The sequence below is a fragment of the Micropterus salmoides genome, unplaced genomic scaffold (genome assembly GCF_014851395.1).
Source record: "Micropterus salmoides isolate LMB-PRFRI ecotype aquatic unplaced genomic scaffold, ASM1485139v1 Ms_hic_scaffold_12, whole genome shotgun sequence".
In the NCBI taxonomy this organism is placed as follows: Eukaryota; Metazoa; Chordata; class Actinopteri; order Centrarchiformes; family Centrarchidae; genus Micropterus; species Micropterus salmoides.
In genome coordinates, this window is record NW_024040263.1 from 26,153,169 (window position 1) to 26,175,997 (window position 22,829).

The window sequence follows — 22,829 nt, forward strand, 5'->3', positions numbered from 1 at the left end:
GCAAGGCCTCTCTTTTTCCCTTTCTTTCCTTGAGAAACAACTCAGCCCTCTGCATATTCTTTTGTTGCTGTTGCCACTTTATCTCAGACGGCCTAACATGAGGAATCTTTTTCTTTTGTTGGTTGCAGGAGCTACGCATCTAACAAGTTATTTCCCCTAGCTTCCTCCTGTTTGTTTAATACGGAGACCTTTCATTTTCTTCTGTACATGTTAGAACTTTCCTTGAATTCAAGTGTATAACCGCCACTGGGGACAGAGGGGACCTTTCCCACGCACTTTTCAAAATCTGACTTTTTCTCCTTCTCTGACACTCTTGTAGTGTCAGTTTGGTTTTCTCTCATACTGGCAAAATGCAGATAAGATGAGTGAGGGGTTAATAAAAATGTCAAGATGCTCATCTGAGTCACCTTCAGTTATGACCATGTGCTCACAACAAAAAGCTATACAGGCAGCAGTGAGTGCTTCCGGATGTTTTTCGCCCTTAATTTTGCCTCGAAGGCTACATACAGTTTGCCCTGTCTTATTGGTGGAGGTTGTTGAAACTGTATTCAGCCTGAGAGAAAGACTGCAGGCAATGCTCGCTTCTACCTCTGCATGTTTTTCAGGTAAAACAAACAAACTAAGATAAGGCAGCTTTTGTAGGAAAGACATAAATACAAAATTATCAGGTCTCTATCAAGGAAGTTACACATAATTTGAAGTAGGGGTGGTACATTTAAAATAGCACATTTACATAGTTTTTTTATCACAATTTGTGATTTGCTGCCAAACCTATGCCCTTGCTTCGGTTGCATATCTTATGTTCACAGTTGTGTGTTTTTAAATGCTGGATATCAGCTTGGGCAGTACAGAAATTCCTCTTGTTGTGTCAAGGTTGGAGTTGCTGGAGAACGTGACGACATCTTGAGTACGTGAGGTGGCGTAGTGATGGAAGTTGCTAAAGTTGGTGACATATCCTCACTTTTGGTTCTTTCCAGGTCTGTTTTAAGAGCGGTTACAGCGATGACGACATCGAAGAGCCCTCGCGACTTTAAACCACTCCCTCCACCTGTCTCCTCCTTCCCCCCTCCCCCCTCGCCGCTGAACTTCACCACAAACTCCAACCGAGCGCAAATCTTAGGAACTCAGTGAATGTTGACCTGTATTTATGAGCTGTATTAAAAGTGTATTATAATTAAAGAAAAAAGTATGAGTTTAAAGATTTTGTACATTTGTACTTGAATTTATGTCTAGATGTATATTTTCACTAAAGGTTGTATTGTACAAAAAGCCATAAAAGTACCACTTGAATGCATACATTACATTTTTATTTCTTTTTTCTTTTCTTTTGGAATGAGTATGGATAATGTGTATTGGGGAGGTTTTTTTTAAGAAGCACAGTACCAGTAGTCTTTTTATTTTTCTCAATGTAGCATAAAGCCTTTTTGTTTTTATATGTGCTGTATGTTTGCCATCGATTTGCCCCACGTGATGTAGTGTTAGCACGTCAGATCCACCTGGTCCTAAACTATCCTTTAGCCCTTCAAGGTTCAGGCAGATCTGAATGAAGTGCATAGATTCAAATGATATGGGGGGGGGAAATAAATCCACTTTAACATTGATGTGCTTATGTCAGGCTGCTTAAGCCTTCCTGTATGTTTCCCAGATCTCCACCTGCCCCTTTCATTTAAGTTGGTTTAGAAGTGATAATCTACATCCTTCCCTTAGCCTGGTAAACTGTCTTCTAGGTGCCTGTACCAACTCAATTCTAGCAGCGATGGCATGGATTTATTTCTGACAATCTTGTGCAACAAAAAGAATCTTTTAAAATACAATAAATATTACGTAGGCCTTTTCTGTAATACAAGGCCAGATTATTACCATTCCTGGACCTCTCCAAAAATCTCTCATGAGTTGCAAAAGGCTCAGAACATTAGTTTCAGATGCCAGACAGTGTTTCCTTCAGGAGCACAGCTGTTAAGTCAAAGTCTGTTACATTATTCACTCAGGCAAAACAATTTTTGGTGAATTATCTTTATTCCTCATCCTTTTTTCTACTTCTTTTGTTGGACTATCTGGCTTTTATTTGTTGTTTATGTTTTTTCCTGACGTGTCCGGTCGCTATTAACCTGTTTCATGTGTGAAGAAGAAGTCCTTTCCCTTATATATATCCTTGTAATTTGCCACCCAAACTTTTAGTATACCAGAAAGCCTAGGACAAGTTGACTGGACACAGAGTTGGAGGATGATGATAATAATGGCACTGTATCAGATTTGAACTGCAGCTGACAAGGCATTCATCTAGATAACAAATCGCTTTTGCATCAAACTAACTTCCATTGATTCAACTGTCAGCAGCTATTAGCCTCTGCGCTGAGTCAAGATACAGCCTGCTTTGGCCTCTGTGCCTGTTGATCATAGATAGCACGATGCCTGTCGGCCACATATCCTGCTAGTAGACCTCCAGTTAAATCCTGTGGCTTTAGCAGTGTTTGTACTAGATTAATCTTAATAGTGCCCACCTTTAACCATTGAAATCCTGTATGTTGTTCACTCATAGGAATGACTTGAGACAGTTGCTTGTAAGCGTGTGGACGTGGAGGAACAGAGAAATGATGCCTGCAGAGTTACCATCATCCTCGTACAGGAACACTCGACCACTTGCAGAACCACAGTTGTTGTGCCCTTTTGATTTGTAGAAGTGTTTCCTTCCAAGTTAACAGTCATGAACAAATACACATTCTGTACATTTCCCATCATGTTCTAATCAGGATTATGTTCACTGTTTGTTCTCATCGGCATTTCAAAGACATTTGAAGCCATTTTGCGTTTGAATTTTGCTTTTGAGGCAGTTGCTGTTTACTCCCCACCACCTGTTTTAATGCTGTGAATACCCAATCTGGACATGTTAGCTGTGTGCGTGTGTGGTGTGTGTGTGTGTGTGTGTGTGTGTGTGTGTGTGTGTATGTATGTATGTATATTACACTGTATGCAAAGCTTTTGTTCAGTCCAGTGCATTGAAGTACAACAATACAATAGTACAAAATCATCTAAGGAATGTCACATTCAATTGAATTTCAAACTATTCAAGACCGCTTACTTTTAAAATGGTACGCATGCAATTCCCCATGTTGTTAACTAATTTGGAGAGTTGGCATATTCTAAAAATGTTGTCCCCTGTTGCACATTCCATTTTCAAAAATCAGGAATCGAACGCGTGCATCTAGCTGTTGCTGGCTTGTTGTCACTTGAGTTTTGTGTTTTCTTTTCTTTTTTGTTTTTTGTGTTGCTCTCAGGCACATTTTGAAGCAGATTTCTCTTGCCTATGTAGATTTTAGCCTTTTAGCTCTTTAGCCTCAAAAACCTTGTAAATGATGTATTTCTAATATGTAACTAAGCTCTAACACACATTCACTCATTCTCACAGGGAAACTAAACTGTTTGCCAGCCATGCCTCTGTCATTATTTGAATTCTTATACCATCCATACAGCAGTACACATTCTGTTTAGTTTCATTGCACTATGGTGTGTTTTGATAATGACTATAGGAAGTGTCTTTAACTTTTTTGCCAATGATACCAAAAGCAACATTAAGGAAATCCAACTTGTTCTGTTATGAAAAATTTACTAAAGACAGACTTGTCAGCCTTTATTGTATGTGCCAATTGCCAAGTTAAGTTCTGACATCCCGCCTTTTTTTCGATCTCTGTATCATTCCGTCCATTCTGAGAGAAATTCCTTTCCTTCACATAAAGGAACTTTAAACAGCTCAACAGTTTTGAATGTCCGCACTAAGTGCATTGTAATGCCTGTTTTAAAAAATACATACGTTTTATTATTCAAGCATGTATTGGTTTGTAATACTTCAGGTTCCTTGTATATGTAAATGATGACCTTCTAGTGCCAACATATCTCACTGGTATCAGAGGACAACTTTATAAATGGCAAGGTGACCAGCTGAGTTGGCCCTGTTTGAATACAAGCATACCTTCTCTCCTGCCTTCCTCCAAGGCGCTGCTGGTGAGTCTCTCCCTAAAAACTGGGATGATGCTCACCAGCAACGTTTAGAAGTGAGAGATCCTCAGTTCCTTGATGTCACTTGAATCTAATTTTGGGAGAACCACCGATAAATGCCTGAAGTTTCTCTGGGGTTTCACACGCCTCTGTCCAGATATGTCAGATGGGTGATATTTTCAAGGAAGGGAGGAATGACAAATGCATTATTGGTATTCAAACGGGGCCTGGGACTTCTTGATTTTTCCTTTTGTATCTGTACAGTCATGTCGTTCAACCACTGCAGTCATTGTTAATTCTTGTACAAGTTGTATCACTGGTTGTTGTACCATATCTGACATTTGTAATTATGAAATAATACACTGCCATTTGTATAAAAATACTTGTCTTGACTTATTTGTGTCAAATATGAATGCTTGTTGTAAATAAAGGGGAGAAAATATGTTAAAAAAAGATAATAATGTCATGCTAAGATTATGTTATATCAAGCCACAATATGTAGCCTATCTGCACTGGTGGCATTAGAGAATATTTGCCGCAGGTAGCAGCACTTTATTGTAATCACCACGTCCTTTGTTGATTACATAGAGATTCAATACACCTAAAAGTTATAGATCTCTTTCTATTGGGTGGTGGTTCTTTCTCCATTCATTCTCTGCACCTCCCACTGAGTCAGAGATGGTGGGTTTAACAAGCTACAGTGTAAGTGCGAAGTTAGAGCCAGAGAAGTTAGATATCCATGCACGTGTTTTTCTCCTTGATTTGATTCACAGGATGCTCCCTTAGCCTTCCCATTGTCATACCTCCCACTCATCTTTGGTGGCGCACGGATAAAAGCCACCATTTACCATCGGTGTTGCTCAATTAATGTTTTTGGATTTCAGCGGTCCCGTGACAGCAACAATAACAACAAAAGGAAAAAAATCACAGTCAGTCATTGGTTCTTCCTCACGTCACTCAACATAAAGCCGCAGTCTCATTGGCCACTGACTCTGCACCCTGTCGAGCTCTCTCACACCACTTCCTGGTTTGATTTGTCGGGGGAACGCAACGCTGCATCAAAGATGGCTTATTATCAATCGACGTTTTGTGTGTTTCAGAATAACATTGTGAAAGAATAAGAGATATCTTGCACAAAGAGAAGGCAGAGAGCCGGTGGTAGTTGTCGCGAGCAGTGTTAGCACTCTCGTCGCACTACGCACCGTTTGCTCTCTCCGTGCGCTAACTTGCCCCCACTGTGTTAGCTCACACAGTAAATATTAGCTAGCCAAGGTAGACTGCTTACTGTTTATTGCTAAAATGGCCACAATGGAGAAACTGATGAAGGCCTTTGAGTCTCTGAAGTCATTCCAGCAGCAACAAGGACCACCATCCGCAGAGGAGCTCGCCCAGAGGCAGTAAGTGGATTTTTGTCTTACGACGAGTGCAGGGCGAGCTAACAGTCGCTGGGCTAGACCGTTAGCTTAGCTCACCAGCTAACGTCATTGCCTCTCAGGTACCAAGGTTTATTATAGCTGGCTTAAAGCTATGTAACGTTACGCTAAACGACAGGCTAGCAACGAAATTCAAAGTTATTTAAACTTCTTTGCTGCTGTAAATGTACTACGACATTGCACCAATGTTTAGCCTGTCATTAACATTTGAGCGTCAGCTAGGCTGAATTTTAGGGTCAGACTATTAGATGAATGGTAGCTAACCTAACGTTTGAAAGCGTCCGATAATTGATGCCCACGCAGAAGGTGTCAGGAACCAAGGCTTTAAAAGTTTAGTGTCAATAAGTTGCGCTCAGAAGAACGATTCTGTTTGGAAAGCCACGTTCACAACTTGAGCGTAACATGATATAGTTAAGTGCACAGAAGGGTCGCTATCATAACTACTATTGCCGATGACCTGGTGCATTAATGTGGTAGCCTCCTGGACTGACGTCATTCATGCCTGTCCACACCGATCCATGAAGCAAGAGGTGCTGCTAGGGCTGCGTTCCTTGTTTTTGTTTTGGACCCCGCTCAAGGAAGCAAAGTTCAGCAATTCAGCCTAGTCCATCGATCCAGGGAGATCTGTCAGCTTCTAAGGTGGATCTGGTGTTCAAACTCATCTGTCAGTCAAGAGGGCCCTAAAATGTCTATTTTCAACTGTTTTCAGCAATACACTCTCTACAATGGATTGTTTCTCCTTTGCAATTATTGTACAGTAAAGCCATTTTATTAAGGTAATATAATGTTATTAAAAGACAGTTTATGCTAATGTCATTTAAACATGTTATTAATCATGCTTTATTCCATCACATTAGCATCAACGTCTAATCCATGTCAAGGCTGAAAGCTATTATCCTGGTATGATAAGATGTTGAACTATTTACATTTGGTGAGCCAATAAGGGGTTGGCTTAGGGTAAAGCCAGGTCTCTGCAATCATGCAGTGAGCTTCGGCAGTCGGTGGAAAGCAGCTGTGGTGTCAGGCTTTGAAAAGTGCAGCTGCTTTGCTCTTACATGATCATCTTATTATGCACAGAAAGACATGAGCAAGTCGGACAAAATCCTAACTGGCATGCACTGTGTTATGATCACAGGTGATAGATATATTGCAGGCCTGGCTTATCTCTGAGAAGTCAACTTGCACTGTTATGTTTGCATGATGGGTGTATTTAGAAGGCTCATACAAGGTCGTCGCCACCATCAGTTATGTAGCTACAGAGAACAACGCTACTTATTTGCACATTATGTACTGCAAATCAGCTACATTAAATTAGCTGTGTTTCTTTCAACTCTACACCCTGTTCTTATACGTGTCCTTATGCTGATTACATATATTTAGGAAATGGCATCACTAATTCCGTAAATGATGTCCTCATGGGGATCTATTTAGTTGATGTCTTTTCAATGATATCTACAGAAATGACTGGTGTTGCAGTGTTATATGCGGTGGGACTGAGTTCTAATATTCAGTAATTCCGTCCGTTTGGCTGTTTAGCTATTAGCAAGAGATCTAAATAGGATCCTCTTTAGAGATGGAATAATGCCCGGCAGTTGAATTTCATGGAGGTAATTCCTCAGTCTCTGAACCCAGTTGTTCTCTCTAGTCGTTCTTTCTCTCTGTCTTTCCTTGTCTTTTGCTGCCTCTTGTTTTATGTAGATTCTTCTCGTCCTCAACATCTTTCCTCTTTCACAGGAAAAAGGAACAGGCTACCACAAAGAAGGACAGGGTCACCCACTGCCTGACAATATGTGAAAACATTGTGGCTCAGTCTCTGAGGTAGGCCTTGCTGATTGCTAAACGTAAATTTTATTGAAAATTTCAGAGTGTAAAACAGCGAGCTAAGCTAGTCTGAGTTTGCTTGCTTTGCGAGGGCATGCCATTTTACCACTTCTGTTGTCTACAACAAGATTTATTTTAAATACTAGCAAGGTTTGCTTTGCTATATACAATCTCCAGGCAGTACAGAACTAGTCATGACCATATTAATCAATAATTCTCCATAAAGCTTCATCCCATCTTATTAAATCTAAATGGTCACCTAGCTACTCCAGGGTGGGTGTGTGTAAAACTCAGCTGAAAGAATGTCACGTGTGGTGGTGTGTTAATTTCAGTTTTGTGTGTGTGTGTGTGTGTGTGAGTGTGAGAACGGTATGGTTGACACATACTGTGTCTGTTGAGTTGAATATTTATGTGTGTAATGACATCTGCCTCACTTTTCTTCTCTATGGTCCTGGGAGCAGAACGTCTCCAGAGTTTCAGAAACTGCTTGGCATCGCTATGGAGATGTTCCTGCTCTGCAGTGATGACAGCGAATCGGATGTCCGAATGGTAGCCGACGAGTGCCTGAACAAAATCATCAAAGTGAGCAGGACTCCGTATTCCTCCAGCTTGGCCCCTTTTCTGTGTTGACCTTTCTTTTCCCTTCAATAATAGGACAATAATTTGATCATCAGTTCTTTTTCAGTTGGTACCTGCTGAGATTATGGTGCATTTACAGAATAATGAGTCTTGATCTAGGTTTGCATGATCAGCCTGACCAGATGTGTTATCTCTTTTAATAATCAATTAAAAAAACAATGAGATGATAGGTATTGTATAATTATCAAAGTATACACCCAAGCATGATTTGGTTTGTTTGAATTTAAATCGGTTTTTATTGTTGAATCAGCCATGTTACACAGGATGATGATGATTTTGATATTTATCTTCAGGCGCTGATGGACTCCAACCTGCCTAGACTGCAGCTGGAGCTGTACAAAGAAATTAAAAAGGTAATAAGATTCATGTCTGTTTTGAAGTTTACACTTTTATAATTTTTTACAACAGTATTTTTACAGACAAGTGACCAAGGTTTGACGTTTGTGCCATGTAATAAGTGAAGACTAAAACACTTGATGTGTTTTTTATAAGATACGCTACTAGTATGATAGTAGAAATGGTGATGTTTGTGTATCTCTGTAGAACGGGGCCTCTCGGAGTCTGAGGGCAGCTTTGTGGAGGTTTGCTGAGCTTGCCCACCTCATCAGACCACAGAAATGCAGGTATACACATAATAATGCTGGAAAGTGGCTTTTTTACTTTATTCACAGGACAACCATATTTAAATTACAGTATGCCAAACTCGGGGAATCATACCTGGAGTACAGCTAGTGTTGGTGTACATTGTATACTTACCTTCATTTGAACTAATTCAAATAAGGGTAGCCTCTTTTAATAAAATTACTTAACGTTGCCTGTATCACAATCCGCTATGATTAGGAGACGCAACATCACTGTTTAACTCAGTTTTAAATGCGTTTTACCACTTTGTTCTGTTTGCATTCTTATCTCTTCCTCCATCACTTGTGGTCTAGACCCTACCTGGTCAACCTGTTGCCATGCCTCGCCAGAATCACCAAGCGACAGGAGGAGACAGTGCAGGAGACGCTGGCTGCGGCTATGCCCAAGATCATGGCTGCCTTGGGACACTTTGCCAATGATGGCGAGATCAAGGTATCCACACAAAGCAGAAACATTGAAATGTTGTCTGAGGATTTTTGTTTTCAGATAATTGTTTTGCTTCACCTTTTGTCTTGGGGAATTTGATGTTTCCTGTCCTGCTTCTCTTCCTCTCCAGTCTTTCAAAAATAAACTTGAGTTAGTCATTATGAAAACAAGCTGAAGAGAGTTTTCCTTTTTCAAAAGTTTGCATTTCCCGTCTCGGCTCCATAAAAATTTAATTTTCAAGGCATGCTCCATTCTAGCACTGTCAAAAATGCATTGTTATCAAAATATTTAACTTGAACTAATTTAATAAAAATCACCAAAAATGCAATGCAGGATCTGGACACCTCTTACACGAGGACATATGCATATCTGTAACTCCTGAAAGCTTGCTTACATTGTAGTCCAAACATTTTTGTTCCAGGTGCTGCTGAAGTCTTTTGTAGCCAACCTGAAATCCAGCTCCCCCACCATCAGGCGGACAGCAGCCAGCTCAGCTGTCAGCATGTGCCAACACTCCAGACGCACCAGCTACTTCTACACCTGGCTCCTTAATGTGCTGCTGGGTAGGACACACAGACCCACATTCATACACATGCTCTGAACATGCAGGTGCTGAGTTTTTACTTAACAGTTAAAGTCCCAGTGTGTCTAATATGGCGATTTTAGTTGAAAACATGAATGAATTATAAAACTTTGAAAATGAACTAACTTGATCAATAGAATTTGAAGTTCTGACGTTAATTTAAAGACGTCAATGTATTATGTTGCAGAGATATCTACTGAACATAGCACGCTAACCTGCTAGCCCCGGCCCGTCCTGTGTTGTAATACCACTTTGTGCCGCAAAAGGTGATAGTTTGGTAGTATAGCTCAAGTGTGTGCGAGTGGTGAATTCGCTACATTACAAGCTCTCATAATTTTTTTTTTTTTGTCTAAAAAATAAACATCTGGTGCCCATTTAGGATTCATCTAATGGGCCCACTAAGTTAGCTGCATGTGAGCAGCTGAGCTTACTAGCCAACGGTTATATGCTGTCCCCTACTGGAGTATGTGCAGTTCTTACACATTGTACCTTTCTAAGCTTATTTCAACTTACATTTGTGAGCTAGTTTGGTATCAAACTACAACAAACTAAACCCAGGCTACAGACATTTTAAATAAGACAAGAAAAGACACACCCTGACTTTCTGTCCTATTCCAGGTCTGCTGGTTCCAGTGGATGAGGAGCACCCCAGCCACCTAATTCTGGGCGTGCTGTTAACTCTTCGCTACCTGATGCCTCTGCTGCAGCAGCAAGTCAACACCACCAGCCTCAAAGGAAGCTTTGGAGTCATGAGGAAGGAGGCTGATGTACAGCCAACACCTGAACAACTGCTACAGGTAGAAAGAAGATTGTGCGGACATTTGTGTTTGTTTATTGATTAGAGTTTTTTTTTTTTTTTAAATGTCTGCATTTATGACTGAAGGTGTACGAGCTGACCCTGCACTACACACAGCACTGGGATCACAATGTGGTCACAGCGGCTCTGGAGCTCCTGCAGCAGATGTTCAGGACCCCCCCGCCCGAACTCCTGCACATGCTCATTACTCCTGGCAGCATTTCACACGGCACTGTGTTTCGCCAGGACACTGAGAGCCGCTCACGCTCCGGCAGCATCCTGGAGCTCATTGGTAAACGCATCAATCAGTCGGGACTGTATTCATAAAGCTTCTTATCCCTTTTGTACAATGTGGGCTCTGCAGCATTTTACATGGTCACCTGGCACCAATGTATCTGCTTCAGGTAGCTTTTAATTCATTAACCATTACTGACTGACTTTGCCAGGTAATTAGTGTTGTTGCTGCTTTGGTGCGAGTTTGTGGCCTTTTTCTTTGCTTGCTAACTCATTCCTCATTATAATTGTTCTGTTTCCTATGAGTCTTTCTGAGCTTTTGCTGCTTTTCTCTTCCTCACCTCCTGTTTCTACTTCCTGTTTCCTGCCATTTTCAGCGGGGGGAGGGTCTTCCTGCAGTCCACTCCTTCTCAGGAAACAGAGAGGTGACTTGTCTATTATCTCCTCTGCTCACCTCTGCCCTCTTCCTGATGTTTTAGTCAGGGTTTGAGCAAATGTACGTCCGACTGAGTCACCTATGGTGGTTAATTAAATGTATATATATATATATATATATATATATATATATATATATATATATATATATATATATATATATATATATACACACACACACACTGTTAAGGATGCATAAAATTTACTTTTTAATGTGTATATCAAAGAGTTTTTTTTGTGAACTAATTTGTACCACCCAGGTTGTAGTCTTTTTCCCTTTCTCCCACACCAGAGTTAGTGCTGATGTTATGTTGACATTAAACCTGTTGATTTCAGGTAAAATGCTTTCTGGGGAGGAGGATGGACTGGAGGATGACGCAGAGAAAACAGAGGTCCCCACTGGTGCCTTTACAGGTGAGATGCACCCACCAGGAGGCAAAGTAATCTTATATTTCACTTTTAAGAGATGTAAACTCCCATTCAGAAGTCAGACATTGCTGTTATATCGTTTAGCATCAGTCGTTGGCGCAGATGGCTCCTCCGTGGCCCAAGTGGACATCATTACTGAGCAGCCACGCTCCTCCCAGCATACCCTTCAGCCTGGTGACTCTGTGGACCTCAGTGCCTCCTCAGAGCAGGGAGGCGGTGGAGGTGGGACCTCTGCATCAGACAGTCCCGAGTCACCAAACGACAACGAGGAGGACATGCTGAGTCGTAGCTCCAGCGGTGGGGCCAACATAACTCCAGAGACGGCTGACTACACCACACCAGAGAATGCTATGCCGGAGGGAGGGCCCTTAGGAGAAGGTGGGACTCTGCTAGGCACTAATGATCGCTCGCTTCCACCCAGCGACTCGTCCCAGACCACCACAGAGGGACCAGACTCAGCTGTCACCCCTTCGGATGTAGCAGAACTGGTCAGTGTGACTATGTGGGCACTCGAGGGGCATTTAATGTGGTTGGAGAATACAGTGCACTATGTTACTTCTGTGTATATGTGTGTTTGAGGACAGCGTGCTTCCCTAGACACTGAAGAACTTAATTACCTTGTAATGCAATGATTAACTATGAATCCTAATGTCCCTAGTGGCATAGTTCCTGGTTTAAGAATGATGCTTCACTTCATAGAATTAGGATTTGTAGAATGGACAAAACATTTCATTCCCCACATTTTTAAAGCATTAAATTGTCTGTGCTTTTGTGTGCTTTAACCCATTAACTACAAATTGCAAATATGTCTTTTAGTTAATATCTTCCTTTACGGAGATCCAGTAGCTTCAGTGCATGCTCTGCATTACTAAAGTTTTGTGACAACATTGTAATCGGGAAAATATTATGTATATCAGAACTTTAAACATAGACAACTCTCCATTCTCCAACACGCATACCAATTCTTGTATGGTAATTTTTCACATCTATTATGGTTCATATACATTATCTTCTAATAAAACCGCTCCTAATAATACATAGGAAAAAAAATGTGATATCACTTGGGTTTTTGGGAGTCGGGTCATAATTTCCTGCTCCTCCTCCAGAGACATTTTGGTGTGAGATTGTCCGTTCTAACAATTCTACCTCTATGGTCTTGCCCCCTCTACTTTATCCTTCTCCCCACATCGTCGCAGTCGCGCACTCCATTGCCACGGGTGATTGAGCCACCCCCTCCCTCGCCAACTTCCACCGAGGGTCCCGATGCCACAGACAGCGACTCTTCTGTCTACACTGCTTCCTCTTCGTCGTCTTCTTTCTCTTTCTCCTCCTCTTCCTCGCTCTATGCCACCTCCTCCTCTAGCACTAGTGACAAGGTCAGCCAATTGGACACTGTAAACAGACTGGGAGGGGCTTGCTTGTCTGGACACTTTTGGCTTTCTTCATTCTTTCTCCTTTCGTTCGCTTGTTCGTCACAACCCATGCACAGAGTTTGCCCTGCTTATTGCTACTTTTCCCCTCTTGTTGTCATTGACGATACATCATGCCCCTTGTTCTTTTCCTCGTTTCCAGTGATTTTTTTTCCCCCCCAAAAATGAGATGCTTTTGAAAGACGTTAGTGAAAACAAGCAACCCCGACATCCCATGTTGATGGCTTGCAGTGAAGAGTCCAAAGTAGAAGCATGAAGACCATCTGTTCCTTTTTAATAGTTTTCCTTCAGATTTGGTTCCCTCTACCTTTTTTTCGAGGCTGTGACAGGCTTTTGTTCCAGCGGAGGCCAGACCTGGAGAAACAATTCTTGGTTTAAGAGTACTTTCTACATCTTGCAAGGAAAAACTAGTAATCTGTAAATGTTGTGTGTATCTCCATGTAGTTCATCAAGTAAAAATAGCACGTGCTTACTTGATCTAAGAGGAATTCATTTCAAAGTTTAATAGTTTGTATCAAAAGCTTGCTCCTCCTCTGGACTGTGGCAACCACAGTTGTAGAGTTCTCAAGCCTGTGATTTTTTTCCTGTGTGTAGTTGATTTGCTGAAATTGCGTTGACCTAGCATGAATCAGTAGTTTTAAAAGGGCAACGTTTGTTTGACTTGCAACTTTGAATTGTTGTTACGCTGTGTCTTTGTCCTCAATCTAGCAAATCTAACTCTGTCATGAATGTGAGTGGGAACTAGTTAGGCATCCTATGCATGCGGTTGCACTTCCTAATTTGTTTCGTGTAAAGTAAGTTCGGTTTCCCTCTGGACATGTTTGCTTTGTTTTTCTGTACATAAGGTGCTGGATGGCAGTGAGAGCCAGTACTCTGGGATGCAGATCGGAACACTACAGGATGAAGAAGATGAAGGAGCAGCACCTTCCTCCCAAGAAGAACCCCCAGAGCCATTCCTGCAGTCAGCGCTGGGTACGTTTGTGCACATAAATGTGTACCCACATAGACGCACACTGGTTTGCACTGAAGACATGTTCTGCTTATTGATATTAAGCTTTGATTATGCTTGTTTCCGGTTGTGTTTGTGTGCAGCTCTGAGCAAGCCTCATCTCTTCGAAGGCCGAGGTCACAACCGGCAGGGTTCAGACAGCAGCGTGGACCGCTTCGTACCAAAGGACGAACCTGCTGAACCCGAACCTGACAACAAGGTAAAGACACACACATGCAAAAACACCCTTGCCAGTATTCCTCACCTGAAAGGTACATTAAACGACATTCTATTTTTATGTTTTTAGCCATTGCGGATAAAGGGTCCAGTTGGACATTATACAGACCGGGAGGTGGAGCCACTGGTGCACTGTGTACGGCTTCTTGCTGCTTCCTTTCTGCTGACAGGACAAAAGAAAGGTGTGTTTAAAAAAAAAAAATCATACGGACTTAAATTGTTTAAATCTTCCATAATGTAATAGTTCTGTTTATTGATTAGTTTGATTTATGACAGATATAATGCTATAATGAAAGCCTTGACAAATAACTAATTTAATTAACTTAAAAGCTGCAAATTTTTAAGGGTAACACCTTGGTTGTCTAATAGTTACTACATTTTAGTGACACTACTATGATACAAATCCTTGAACTAAAAAAACATGTGGTGTGTGTGTGTGTGTGTGTGTGTGTGTCAATCTTTGATGTGCAATTGATTTTTCAGGTCTAACCCCTGACAAGGAGGTACGAGTGAGTGTGAAGGCTCTGGCGGTCAGCTGTGTCGGGGCAGCAGCAGCGCTGCTACCTGAAGCCTTCTTTAATTCCCTTTACCTGGAGCCGCTGGATGGAGTTCCAGTAGAAGGTACGGGCATAAAAAAGGCAATCCTACTTAGATGATGTGTGACACTTGAATAGGTCAGTATTAACAAATGGCCTACAATAAGCATTAATACTGAAATTTGTAGCCTGAGGACTGAGTGTAGCTGTTGTGGCATGAGCGATGGAGAGCCTGTCACTTAATCAAAACATGAGCAAAATACTGCACTTCAAATTCAGCTTTTAGCAAATGTAGAAAAATGAGTTTTGATGAATCTGTAAATTGTTGCTGGTAAAAGTAACTAATCACAACAATGTTTGTATTGCTCACTAATCCTCATTGTAAATGGGGATTTCTTTATTGAAATGGATAGCTGCTTTGTTCATCTGTAGTTTCCATTGTTTTAATTGGCCTTCAGCAGACATTTTGACCTGCCTTAGCAGGAACCAGTTATTAATTAAATGAATGGTGGCTCTGTTATAGTCAAGTGTTGCAGTTAGTAGTGACAGTGAGCCAGCATGCACAATACCACTACGCTGAAAGTGAGGAAGCTAAATGGAATTTAGCCATCATCATTCATTTTATTTCTGTGGTTTCCCATCAGTTACAAAATGCATTTAATGACCACTGTATTTGTGTGTCTTTAGCACTGTCTTTGACCCTGCTCTCTTTCACTGTCCCACTGCAGAGCAGCAGTACATCAGTGACATACTGGGCCTCATTGACCATGGGGACCCCCAGATCAGAGGGGCCACAGCCATCCTCTGTGCAGCCATCATACAGGCAGCGCTCACCAAAACACGTTACAACATACACACCTGGCTGGCCAGAGTGCAGAGTGCAACAGGTTAGTGTGTTTGTGCAGACATGTTGAAATAGTATTTAATGGTTCTCTCTCACCTGTCGGTCCTGTTGCTCTCCAGGCAACCCTCTGTCCCTGGTGGACTTGGTGCCTTTGCTCCGAAAAACTCTGAAAGATGAATCCTCTGTCACCTGCAAGCTGGCTTGCTCTGCAGTGAGGGTAAGACAGATCTGTGCTAGTGTGTCGGTAATTGGTTAGTTCGTTCGTCTGACCTGACCTATTTATTTGTGTTTCAGCACTGCATCATGACCGTGTGCAGCAGTACACTGAGTGAGCTTGGTCTGCAGTTGGTGATAGACCTGCTTGCTCTGAGGGATTCATCCTATTGGCTTGTTCGTACTGAGCTCTTGGAGACCCTGGCTGAGATGGACTTCCGGTAGGATCAGTTGTCTTGTTTTTGTGTTTGTTTGGAGCTACTTGCTTTGGCATCTTGCTGTCATGGGACTGCACATTACACATTAACAATGTATGTTAGAGACAGTGTGTTTTATAAAAACATTGTATTGCCTATTAAAGATATTTACTGTTTCTTATTTTAGGTTAGTTAATTTCCTAGAGAGGAAAACTGAGACTTTGCACAAAGGGGATCATCACTACACTGGGGTAAGTTCTCCATTCTACCTTCCTTGTGGTCTTGCTGTAGAAATGCATGTCTTAGTTTGTCCTTGTTGATGTTTCACAAACAAAGGCAGGGTGTATCCTTAAAAGTTTTCAACTTGAGTTGCTGAAACTGTGGTCCCTAATCTGTCCACTTTCCTCTCTATCTAGAGGCTGCGGCTGCAGGACAGAGTCCTGAATGATGTGGTTATCCATCTTTTGGGAGATGATGACCCCAGAGTCCGACACGTGGCAGCCTCTGCTGTCAGCAGGTACACTGTCTCTTATGTACTGTATTGTCAGTCAGACATCTTGTAGACTTAAATGTTGACAAGCACACACTAATTTGATTTTAGTACTATTAATTCCAACAGTATTTTTCCCCTAAAGTGTCTCTCTTATCATCTCTCTATCTATCAGGCTGGTTCCCAGGTTGTTCTATGACTGTGACCAAGGTCAGGTGGACCCAGTAGTGGCTATTGCCCGGGACCAGAGTTCAGTTTACCTGCAGCTGCTGATGCATGAAACACAGCCCCCCTCCCAGTTCACAGTTAGCACAATCACAAGGTACGAGCACACACAGACACCCACTCATTCATATCATATTCATATCTCAGGCTGCTTGAGTCAGATTTTTTTTTTTTTTTTACCTAAGTTTGTGGTTCAGTTACAAAGCTCATTACAAAATCACAGAATACAATCTTTCAGGAACTCAGCTCTGCTCTTTTCTGTGTTTGCCAGGACGTACAGAGGCTTCAACTTGTCCAATGCTGTTCCTGATGTCACATTGGAGAACAATTTGTCCAGAGTAGTTACCGCCGTCTCCCATGCTTTCACCTCCTCTACCTCCAGAGCACTGACTGTGAGATTTCAGATATGCATAACCATTTACCTTTTTGTTTTGCCTGCTGTATAATATTTTGTATTTTCATGATAACATGTTTAAGAACCACCCATTTGCCTGTTTCTCTGCAGTTTGGCTGCTGTGAGGCATTGTGCTTCCTGGCTTTAAATTTTCCAGTATGCACTTGGAGCACAGGCTGGCACTGTGGCTATGTTAGCGCCAGTAGCAGCTTTTCCTCCCGCTCTAGTCTCAACCGGAGCAGGGGCAGGGCTCTCAGGTTTGTGCACTCCCCCCTCTTGTGAACTTTTACCGGTACATTTAATATTATACTAGTTCCATAATCTGCCACAGTACTCTTGCTCACACACCTGATTATCATCTGTTTTGTCCCTCTGTTCCGCAGTTTGTCACAGCCCAGTGGTGCTCCAGCCTCTTCAACCACCTCCTCATCTGCACCTGACACTGAGCGGAAGACTCTGACAGTGGGAATGGCCAACATGGTCCTCTCCCTACTCTCCTCTGCCTGGTTTCCACTGGATCTCTCTGCACACCAGGATGCACTTTTGCTTTCTGGCAATCTGCTTGCTGGTGGGTAATGCGTATACAAATGTAACCTGACTATGCTGCTCATGTAGCTTAAAATTATACTGTATTTTCAAACATACCACCATTTGCTCACACAAAACTTTCAGGGAAACGCTGTAACCGGTTATTGATAGGCCAGTTTCTTAATCGTGTTCCCAGCTGTGGCTCCTAAATGCATGCACAACCCCTTGGTTGGAGAGGAGGAAGGCAGCAGTGGTAGCACAAACACCAGTGGCCCAAATAAAATGGAGGAACCTTGGGCAGGGCTATCGGAGCGCTACCTGGTGGCCATGGTGGAGCAGCTCTTCTCCCATCTACTGAAGGTCTTGAACATCTGTGCCCATGTGCTGGATGACACACCACCTGGACCAGCTGTAAAGGTAACTGTTCATAGAGGTGGTGTTTGATTTAATTGGCTCATAGTCAAAGTGATTATTTGTAAGCCACGTTCATCTGCTTCTGACTGCAAGTTGCATCTATAGGAAGGCCTTTATAATGAGATCACTTTTTTTTACTCTTGTAGGCAACCCTACCCTCCCTGAGCAACACCCCCTCCCTCAGTCCCATCCGGAGAAAAGGCAAGGAGAAGGAGGCTGCTGAGCCCAGCGTGGCCCCTATGAGTCCAAAGAAAAGCAATGAGGTCAACGCAGGTACAAGCACACCTGACCAAGCACCAGCACAGGTACAGATAATCTCTCTGACGTGTCTGTGATCGTTTTAATAAATTTGATGTGCTTTTTTTTTTGTGAGCAGGCAGGCCAGCAGACAGCACAGGGTCAGCGGGCATAAACAAATCTACCACCCTCGGCAGCTTCTACCACCTGCCACCCTACCTCAAGCTCTATGATGTACTCAAAGCTACACATGCCAACTACAAGGTCAGGACACACAGCCATTTTAAACTAATTTCTAACATAACAGAAATGTGTTTTACAAGCGTTAGTAGCCTAAATGGTGGTTAGTGGTGGTGGTAATTGTGTTGATCTCCTAGGTGACTCTGGACCTTCACAGTAGCCAGGAGAAGTTTGGAGGTTTCCTGCGTGCAACTCTGGATGTTCTGTCTCAGCTACTGGAGCTGGCCACACTACATGACATCAGCAAGGTAAAGATGACATCCGCTTTATTAGAAATCAGACCTTGTGAAAGTGTTTATTAGTAGGAAGGGGGAGGTACCGGATGGAAGCAAATGAAGTTAATGTGTTTTGTTCATATAGCCAGTGTATAACCACTCTTATTCACATTGACTGTATCAGTAGAATAAAATGGTGTACTATATTTTATGTCAGTGTGTAGAGGAAATCTTGGGCTACCTCAAGTCCTGCTTCTCCAGAGAACCAACCATGGCTACTGTTTGTGTACAACAGGTCAGTAATCTGTGTTTTTATCTGTGTCTCTGATTGTAGAGTTTGTATTTTCACATTATTCCGTGTGGCAGTCTTAATGGTTCCAGCACTGAGCAGTGTGCTGCCACCGGTGCGACTCCACGCAGAGTGAGGCTGGTTCCTGCCGACAGGGCCTGCAAAGGCATCGGGTTCCCTGTGCGATGGTTCCATACATCTCCTCTATAAACACACATACTGTAGTAATATACCAGCTGGATGTAAACTTGCCATCCTTTTAGACAAAGCAAATTAGCTGTTAGAGAAGCTGGATAGGATCAGCATTGGAGGACATAAAGGACTATGTAATTCTCTGCATTGCAAAACAGTTTGCACTGAAATTGTGTTTTACAGGAAATATGGACAAACTATTGCTTGTTTTTCTCTTGTAACTGGAGACTTCTCTTTCTTTAGCTTCTGAAGACCCTGTTTGGTACCAACCTGGCCTCCCAGTATGAGGGCGTCCTGAGTGGACCCAGCCGTTCGCAGGGCAAGGCTCTGCGTCTTGGCTCGTCCAGCCTGCGACCAGGCCTCTACCACTACTGCTTCATGGCGCCGTACACTCACTTCACACAGGCGCTCGCTGATGCTAGTCTCCGTAACATGGTGCAGGCTGAACAGGAGCAGGACACTTCTGGGTGAGTTGTAGCTACACATCGATAAAACCCAGGAGCAGGCGTTGAGATTTGTGTGTATGAACGGATATGTGTCCAGATAAATACACAGAAATAAACATGGAACAAGTGGAACACTACAGGACCTGCTTTCTTTTTCCACTTTTAGGTGGTTTGATGTAATGCAAAAAGCTTCGAACCAGCTGAGGTCCAATATTGCCAATGCAACACGCAACAGAGGAGACAAGGTAAACTCAACGTTATTCTGCAACTTTTTCAAGTTGAGATCATGAACAAAGCTAAAAATTGTTGGTAGACCAACACACATAAAGTGGTGTTTTCATTGCTCATTTGCCTGAGTGAGGTGCTGCCGCAGTGAAAGCTGTCTTTGTTTTTGTTCTTGTTCATGTTTGTTTCTCCAGAATGCCATCCACAACCACATTCGTCTGTTTGAGCCGCTGGTGATCAAAGCTTTGAAGCAGTACACTACCAGCACCTCTGTGGCCCTGCAAAGACAAGTTCTGGATCTGCTCGCCCAGCTTGTGCAGCTCAGAGTCAACTACTGCCTGCTGGACTCAGATCAGGTTAAAGAAACCAAAAGAACAAGACGTGCTTTATCATGATGTCATCTTCAACGTGTGGTTAGCTCACTCAGGAAAATATTTTCTATGTTTCAGGTGTTCATAGGCTTTGTCCTGAAGCAGTTTGAGTTCATTGAAGTGGGACAGTTCAGGTAAGTGTCCTATGTCATGATTCTTCTGACATATTCAGAAACTTGTGCATCTCTCAATCCTATCTGTAGTACATGACTTTTTTTTAATTCGTAGGTTATAAAAGTGATTAAACCTTGCATTTGCATAACTGTAGATTAGCTCAAATATTCCCATGCCGTCCTGTGAACTAAAATGATATCTTTTGTACCTCTTGCACAGAGATTCTGAGGCCATCATTCCCAACATCTTTTTCTTCCTGGTGCTGCTGTCTTATGAGCGTTACCACTCCAAGCAAATAATCAGCATCCCCAAGATAATCCAACTGTGTGACGGCATCATGGCAAGCGGCAGGAAAGCTGTCACACATGGTGAAACACAATGCACACTAAACAGAATAATTTCTTCTTCACATTTCACTGAAGTTTACTCTCCCTTACATTCCTAAACTTTAAAACGCGTGACGTTAATAAGCCCATCCTTACTGTAACTGAAGGACAAGCATACTGGCACATTATCAGCATGAGGACACGTAGCATTTCTTCATTGCCTTCATGTTAAACGTAATTTCTGCGCCGCTGCTGTCATGGTAACGTTAACACCGCGAGTCATGTAACGATCGGCTGTTTCATATTTTCTGTTTATTTATCCACGTATGAGCGAGAAAACAGCTGAATCTAATTACAGACAATCTGTGACTGTCTGTACAGTCTGAGTCCTTTCAGGTGTTCACTGATGCAGAAATACATGTTATTATCATACTGCATTACTTAATATTGAAATGAATCCATGTCAAACATTTAAAGTTTTAAGTAAAGTAGCCTAATTAATGTCTGTTATTGTTATTATTATCACAATACATCAGTGTCGTGGAAATTTGATTCATTCTAAGATTTGCTGCTATTGTCATTATTCTAATGTGCTTCATCAGGATGATTGAATAAAATATAGATTTATTGATTAGACAGGTTTTAAATTGGTATGTTAATCGAGTAATAGGCAACTTTTCTTTCTTTAGAATAAACAAAATTAGTCGTTAGATTAATCGACTTGAAAAATAATCGATATGTACAGCCCTACTTGTTTCCTAATGTCTGTCTTTGGGAGGGATAATACTCATTAGCAGAAGCATCAAAACACACATGGATAAAAAGTCACCGTCATTACATTTTACTTTCCTTCTCCCTCCACAGCCATCCCAGCCCTGCAGCCAATAGTCCATGACCTGTTTGTGTTGAGGGGGTCAAACAAAGCAGATGCAGGCAAAGAGCTGGATACACAGAAAGAAGTGGTGGTCTCCATGCTGCTCAGACTTGTGCAACACCATCAGGTACAGTCACAGATGGATTCAAACAGACTTTGCATGCCAGTTTCAAAGTATTCCTGCCAATCTTTTCTCTACCTGACGTGTGTTGCAGGTGTTGGAGATGTTCATCCTTGTGCTGCAGCAGTGTCACAAAGAGAATGAAGACAAGTGGAAGAGATTGTCCAGGCAGATTGCTGACGTCATTCTTCCCATGATTGCTAAGCAGCAGGTATGAAAATGCGTCACTCACCTCCTTTCAACCTGAAATTCAAATCAAGCTATATAAAGTAAGATCGAATATGTTGTGGAGGGAGAGAGATAGAAGTGCCCCCTTTTATATTTATTTGTATTTCTATTTTTGTCATTAACGTCATTTTGTTCAGCATAATGGTAACAAAAACATGTATTAGGGCACACTGACAAATAATAGCCATTGATGCTACATTGTATGTTATGACATGGTCTGACATATTTTTACACTGTGTCCTCACAGATGCACCTGGACTCTCCGGAGGCATTGGGAGTGTTGAACACTCTGTTTGAGACTGTGGCGCCGTCCTCTCTCAGACCTGTAGACATGCTGCTCAAGAGTATGTTCACCACCCCGGCCACCATGGTGAGACATCTGCACCAAGACCTGGATAGACTTTTGACTTGATTATCTGATGGATCTAAACACTTTGTCTACCTTTTTGTTAAGTGATTGCAAAATATATGGAAGTTTGACTTGAAATCAAACCTCTGCTTCTCCAGGCGTCAGTAGCTACAGTCCAGTTGTGGGTGTCTGGTATCCTGGCGGTGCTCAGGGTACTGGTCTCCCAGTCCACCGAGGACATTGTCCTGTCCCGGGTCCACGAGCTCTCCCTCTCCCCGCATCTCCTGTCCTGCCACACAATCCACCGCCTCCATCAGCCAAATCCCTCCCCAAATGACCCACCTGCTGCTGACACACTCTGTAACCAGGAATCTAATGGTGAGGCACAAAAAGCCCTACCTGAGGAAACCTTTGCCAGGTAAGTGAGTGTGTTCACTCTCCCTGCATGTTTTTACAACCACTACTTTGCCTCTCATTTTCACTTTAAATTTGTGTCCTAGGTTCCTGCTCCAGCTGGTAGGAGTGTTGCTGGATGACATTTCATCCAGACAGGTTAAAGTGGACATTACAGAACAGCAACACACCTTCTACTGCCAGCAGCTGGGCACGTTGCTCATGTGTCTCATACATGTCTTCAAAAGTGGTGAGCTTACAATATTTCCAAAGTATTTTTTT

The 22,829-nt window shown here is 42.3% G+C and overlaps 2 protein-coding genes and 1 non-coding gene across 12 annotated transcripts in view; all 3 read left to right on the forward strand.

Moving 5' to 3' along the window:
• Positions 1 to 4,375, forward strand: part of grk4 (G protein-coupled receptor kinase 4) — a 44,050-nt gene extending 39,675 nt beyond the window's left edge. For both annotated transcript variants that reach the window (XM_038714288.1, XM_038714287.1), the window contains exon 16: positions 978 to 4,375. Coding sequence is in view for 1 of the 2 variants with exons in the window: in XM_038714287.1 (XP_038570215.1) it covers positions 978 to 1,034 (57 nt within the window). In the remaining variant the exon portion in view is untranslated. The remainder of the gene's footprint in view (positions 1 to 977) is intronic.
• Positions 4,376 to 5,001: 626 nt separating this feature from the next.
• Positions 5,002 to 22,829, forward strand: part of htt (huntingtin) — a 33,386-nt gene continuing 15,558 nt past the window's right edge. For 4 of the 9 annotated variants that reach the window (XM_038714289.1, XM_038714295.1, XM_038714290.1 and 1 more), the window contains exons 1-40: positions 5,002 to 5,390; positions 7,161 to 7,244; positions 7,697 to 7,829; positions 8,180 to 8,239; positions 8,430 to 8,509; positions 8,822 to 8,960; positions 9,376 to 9,517; positions 10,156 to 10,334; positions 10,421 to 10,625; positions 10,945 to 10,992; positions 11,339 to 11,416; positions 11,516 to 11,919; positions 13,707 to 13,833; positions 13,954 to 14,069; positions 14,157 to 14,268; positions 14,570 to 14,707; positions 15,351 to 15,509; positions 15,586 to 15,683; positions 15,761 to 15,900; positions 16,064 to 16,127; positions 16,293 to 16,393; positions 16,542 to 16,688; positions 16,863 to 16,983; positions 17,097 to 17,242; positions 17,369 to 17,553; positions 17,710 to 17,930; positions 18,074 to 18,200; positions 18,304 to 18,428; positions 18,542 to 18,652; positions 18,837 to 18,914; positions 19,344 to 19,567; positions 19,713 to 19,791; positions 19,966 to 20,127; positions 20,221 to 20,276; positions 20,476 to 20,624; positions 21,447 to 21,583; positions 21,672 to 21,788; positions 22,053 to 22,175; positions 22,313 to 22,572; positions 22,655 to 22,797. In XM_038714289.1, the coding sequence (XP_038570217.1) occupies positions 5,293 to 5,390; positions 7,161 to 7,244; positions 7,697 to 7,829; positions 8,180 to 8,239; positions 8,430 to 8,509; positions 8,822 to 8,960; positions 9,376 to 9,517; positions 10,156 to 10,334; positions 10,421 to 10,625; positions 10,945 to 10,992; positions 11,339 to 11,416; positions 11,516 to 11,919; positions 13,707 to 13,833; positions 13,954 to 14,069; positions 14,157 to 14,268; positions 14,570 to 14,707; positions 15,351 to 15,509; positions 15,586 to 15,683; positions 15,761 to 15,900; positions 16,064 to 16,127; positions 16,293 to 16,393; positions 16,542 to 16,688; positions 16,863 to 16,983; positions 17,097 to 17,242; positions 17,369 to 17,553; positions 17,710 to 17,930; positions 18,074 to 18,200; positions 18,304 to 18,428; positions 18,542 to 18,652; positions 18,837 to 18,914; positions 19,344 to 19,567; positions 19,713 to 19,791; positions 19,966 to 20,127; positions 20,221 to 20,276; positions 20,476 to 20,624; positions 21,447 to 21,583; positions 21,672 to 21,788; positions 22,053 to 22,175; positions 22,313 to 22,572; positions 22,655 to 22,797 (5,416 nt within the window). In that variant the 5' untranslated portion in view covers positions 5,002 to 5,292. The remainder of the gene's footprint in view (positions 5,391 to 7,160; positions 7,245 to 7,696; positions 7,830 to 8,179; positions 8,240 to 8,429; positions 8,510 to 8,821; positions 8,961 to 9,375; positions 9,518 to 10,155; positions 10,335 to 10,420; positions 10,626 to 10,944; positions 10,993 to 11,338; positions 11,417 to 11,515; positions 11,920 to 13,706; positions 13,834 to 13,953; positions 14,070 to 14,156; positions 14,269 to 14,569; positions 14,708 to 15,350; positions 15,510 to 15,585; positions 15,684 to 15,760; positions 15,901 to 16,063; positions 16,128 to 16,292; positions 16,394 to 16,541; positions 16,689 to 16,862; positions 16,984 to 17,096; positions 17,243 to 17,368; positions 17,554 to 17,709; positions 17,931 to 18,073; positions 18,201 to 18,303; positions 18,429 to 18,541; positions 18,653 to 18,836; positions 18,915 to 19,343; positions 19,568 to 19,712; positions 19,792 to 19,965; positions 20,128 to 20,220; positions 20,277 to 20,475; positions 20,625 to 21,446; positions 21,584 to 21,671; positions 21,789 to 22,052; positions 22,176 to 22,312; positions 22,573 to 22,654; positions 22,798 to 22,829) is intronic. The other 5 variants (XM_038714297.1, XM_038714291.1, XM_038714292.1 and 2 more) reach the window with 4 other exon arrangements.
• Positions 18,979 to 19,108, forward strand: LOC119900023. Its single transcript, XR_005443992.1, has one exon.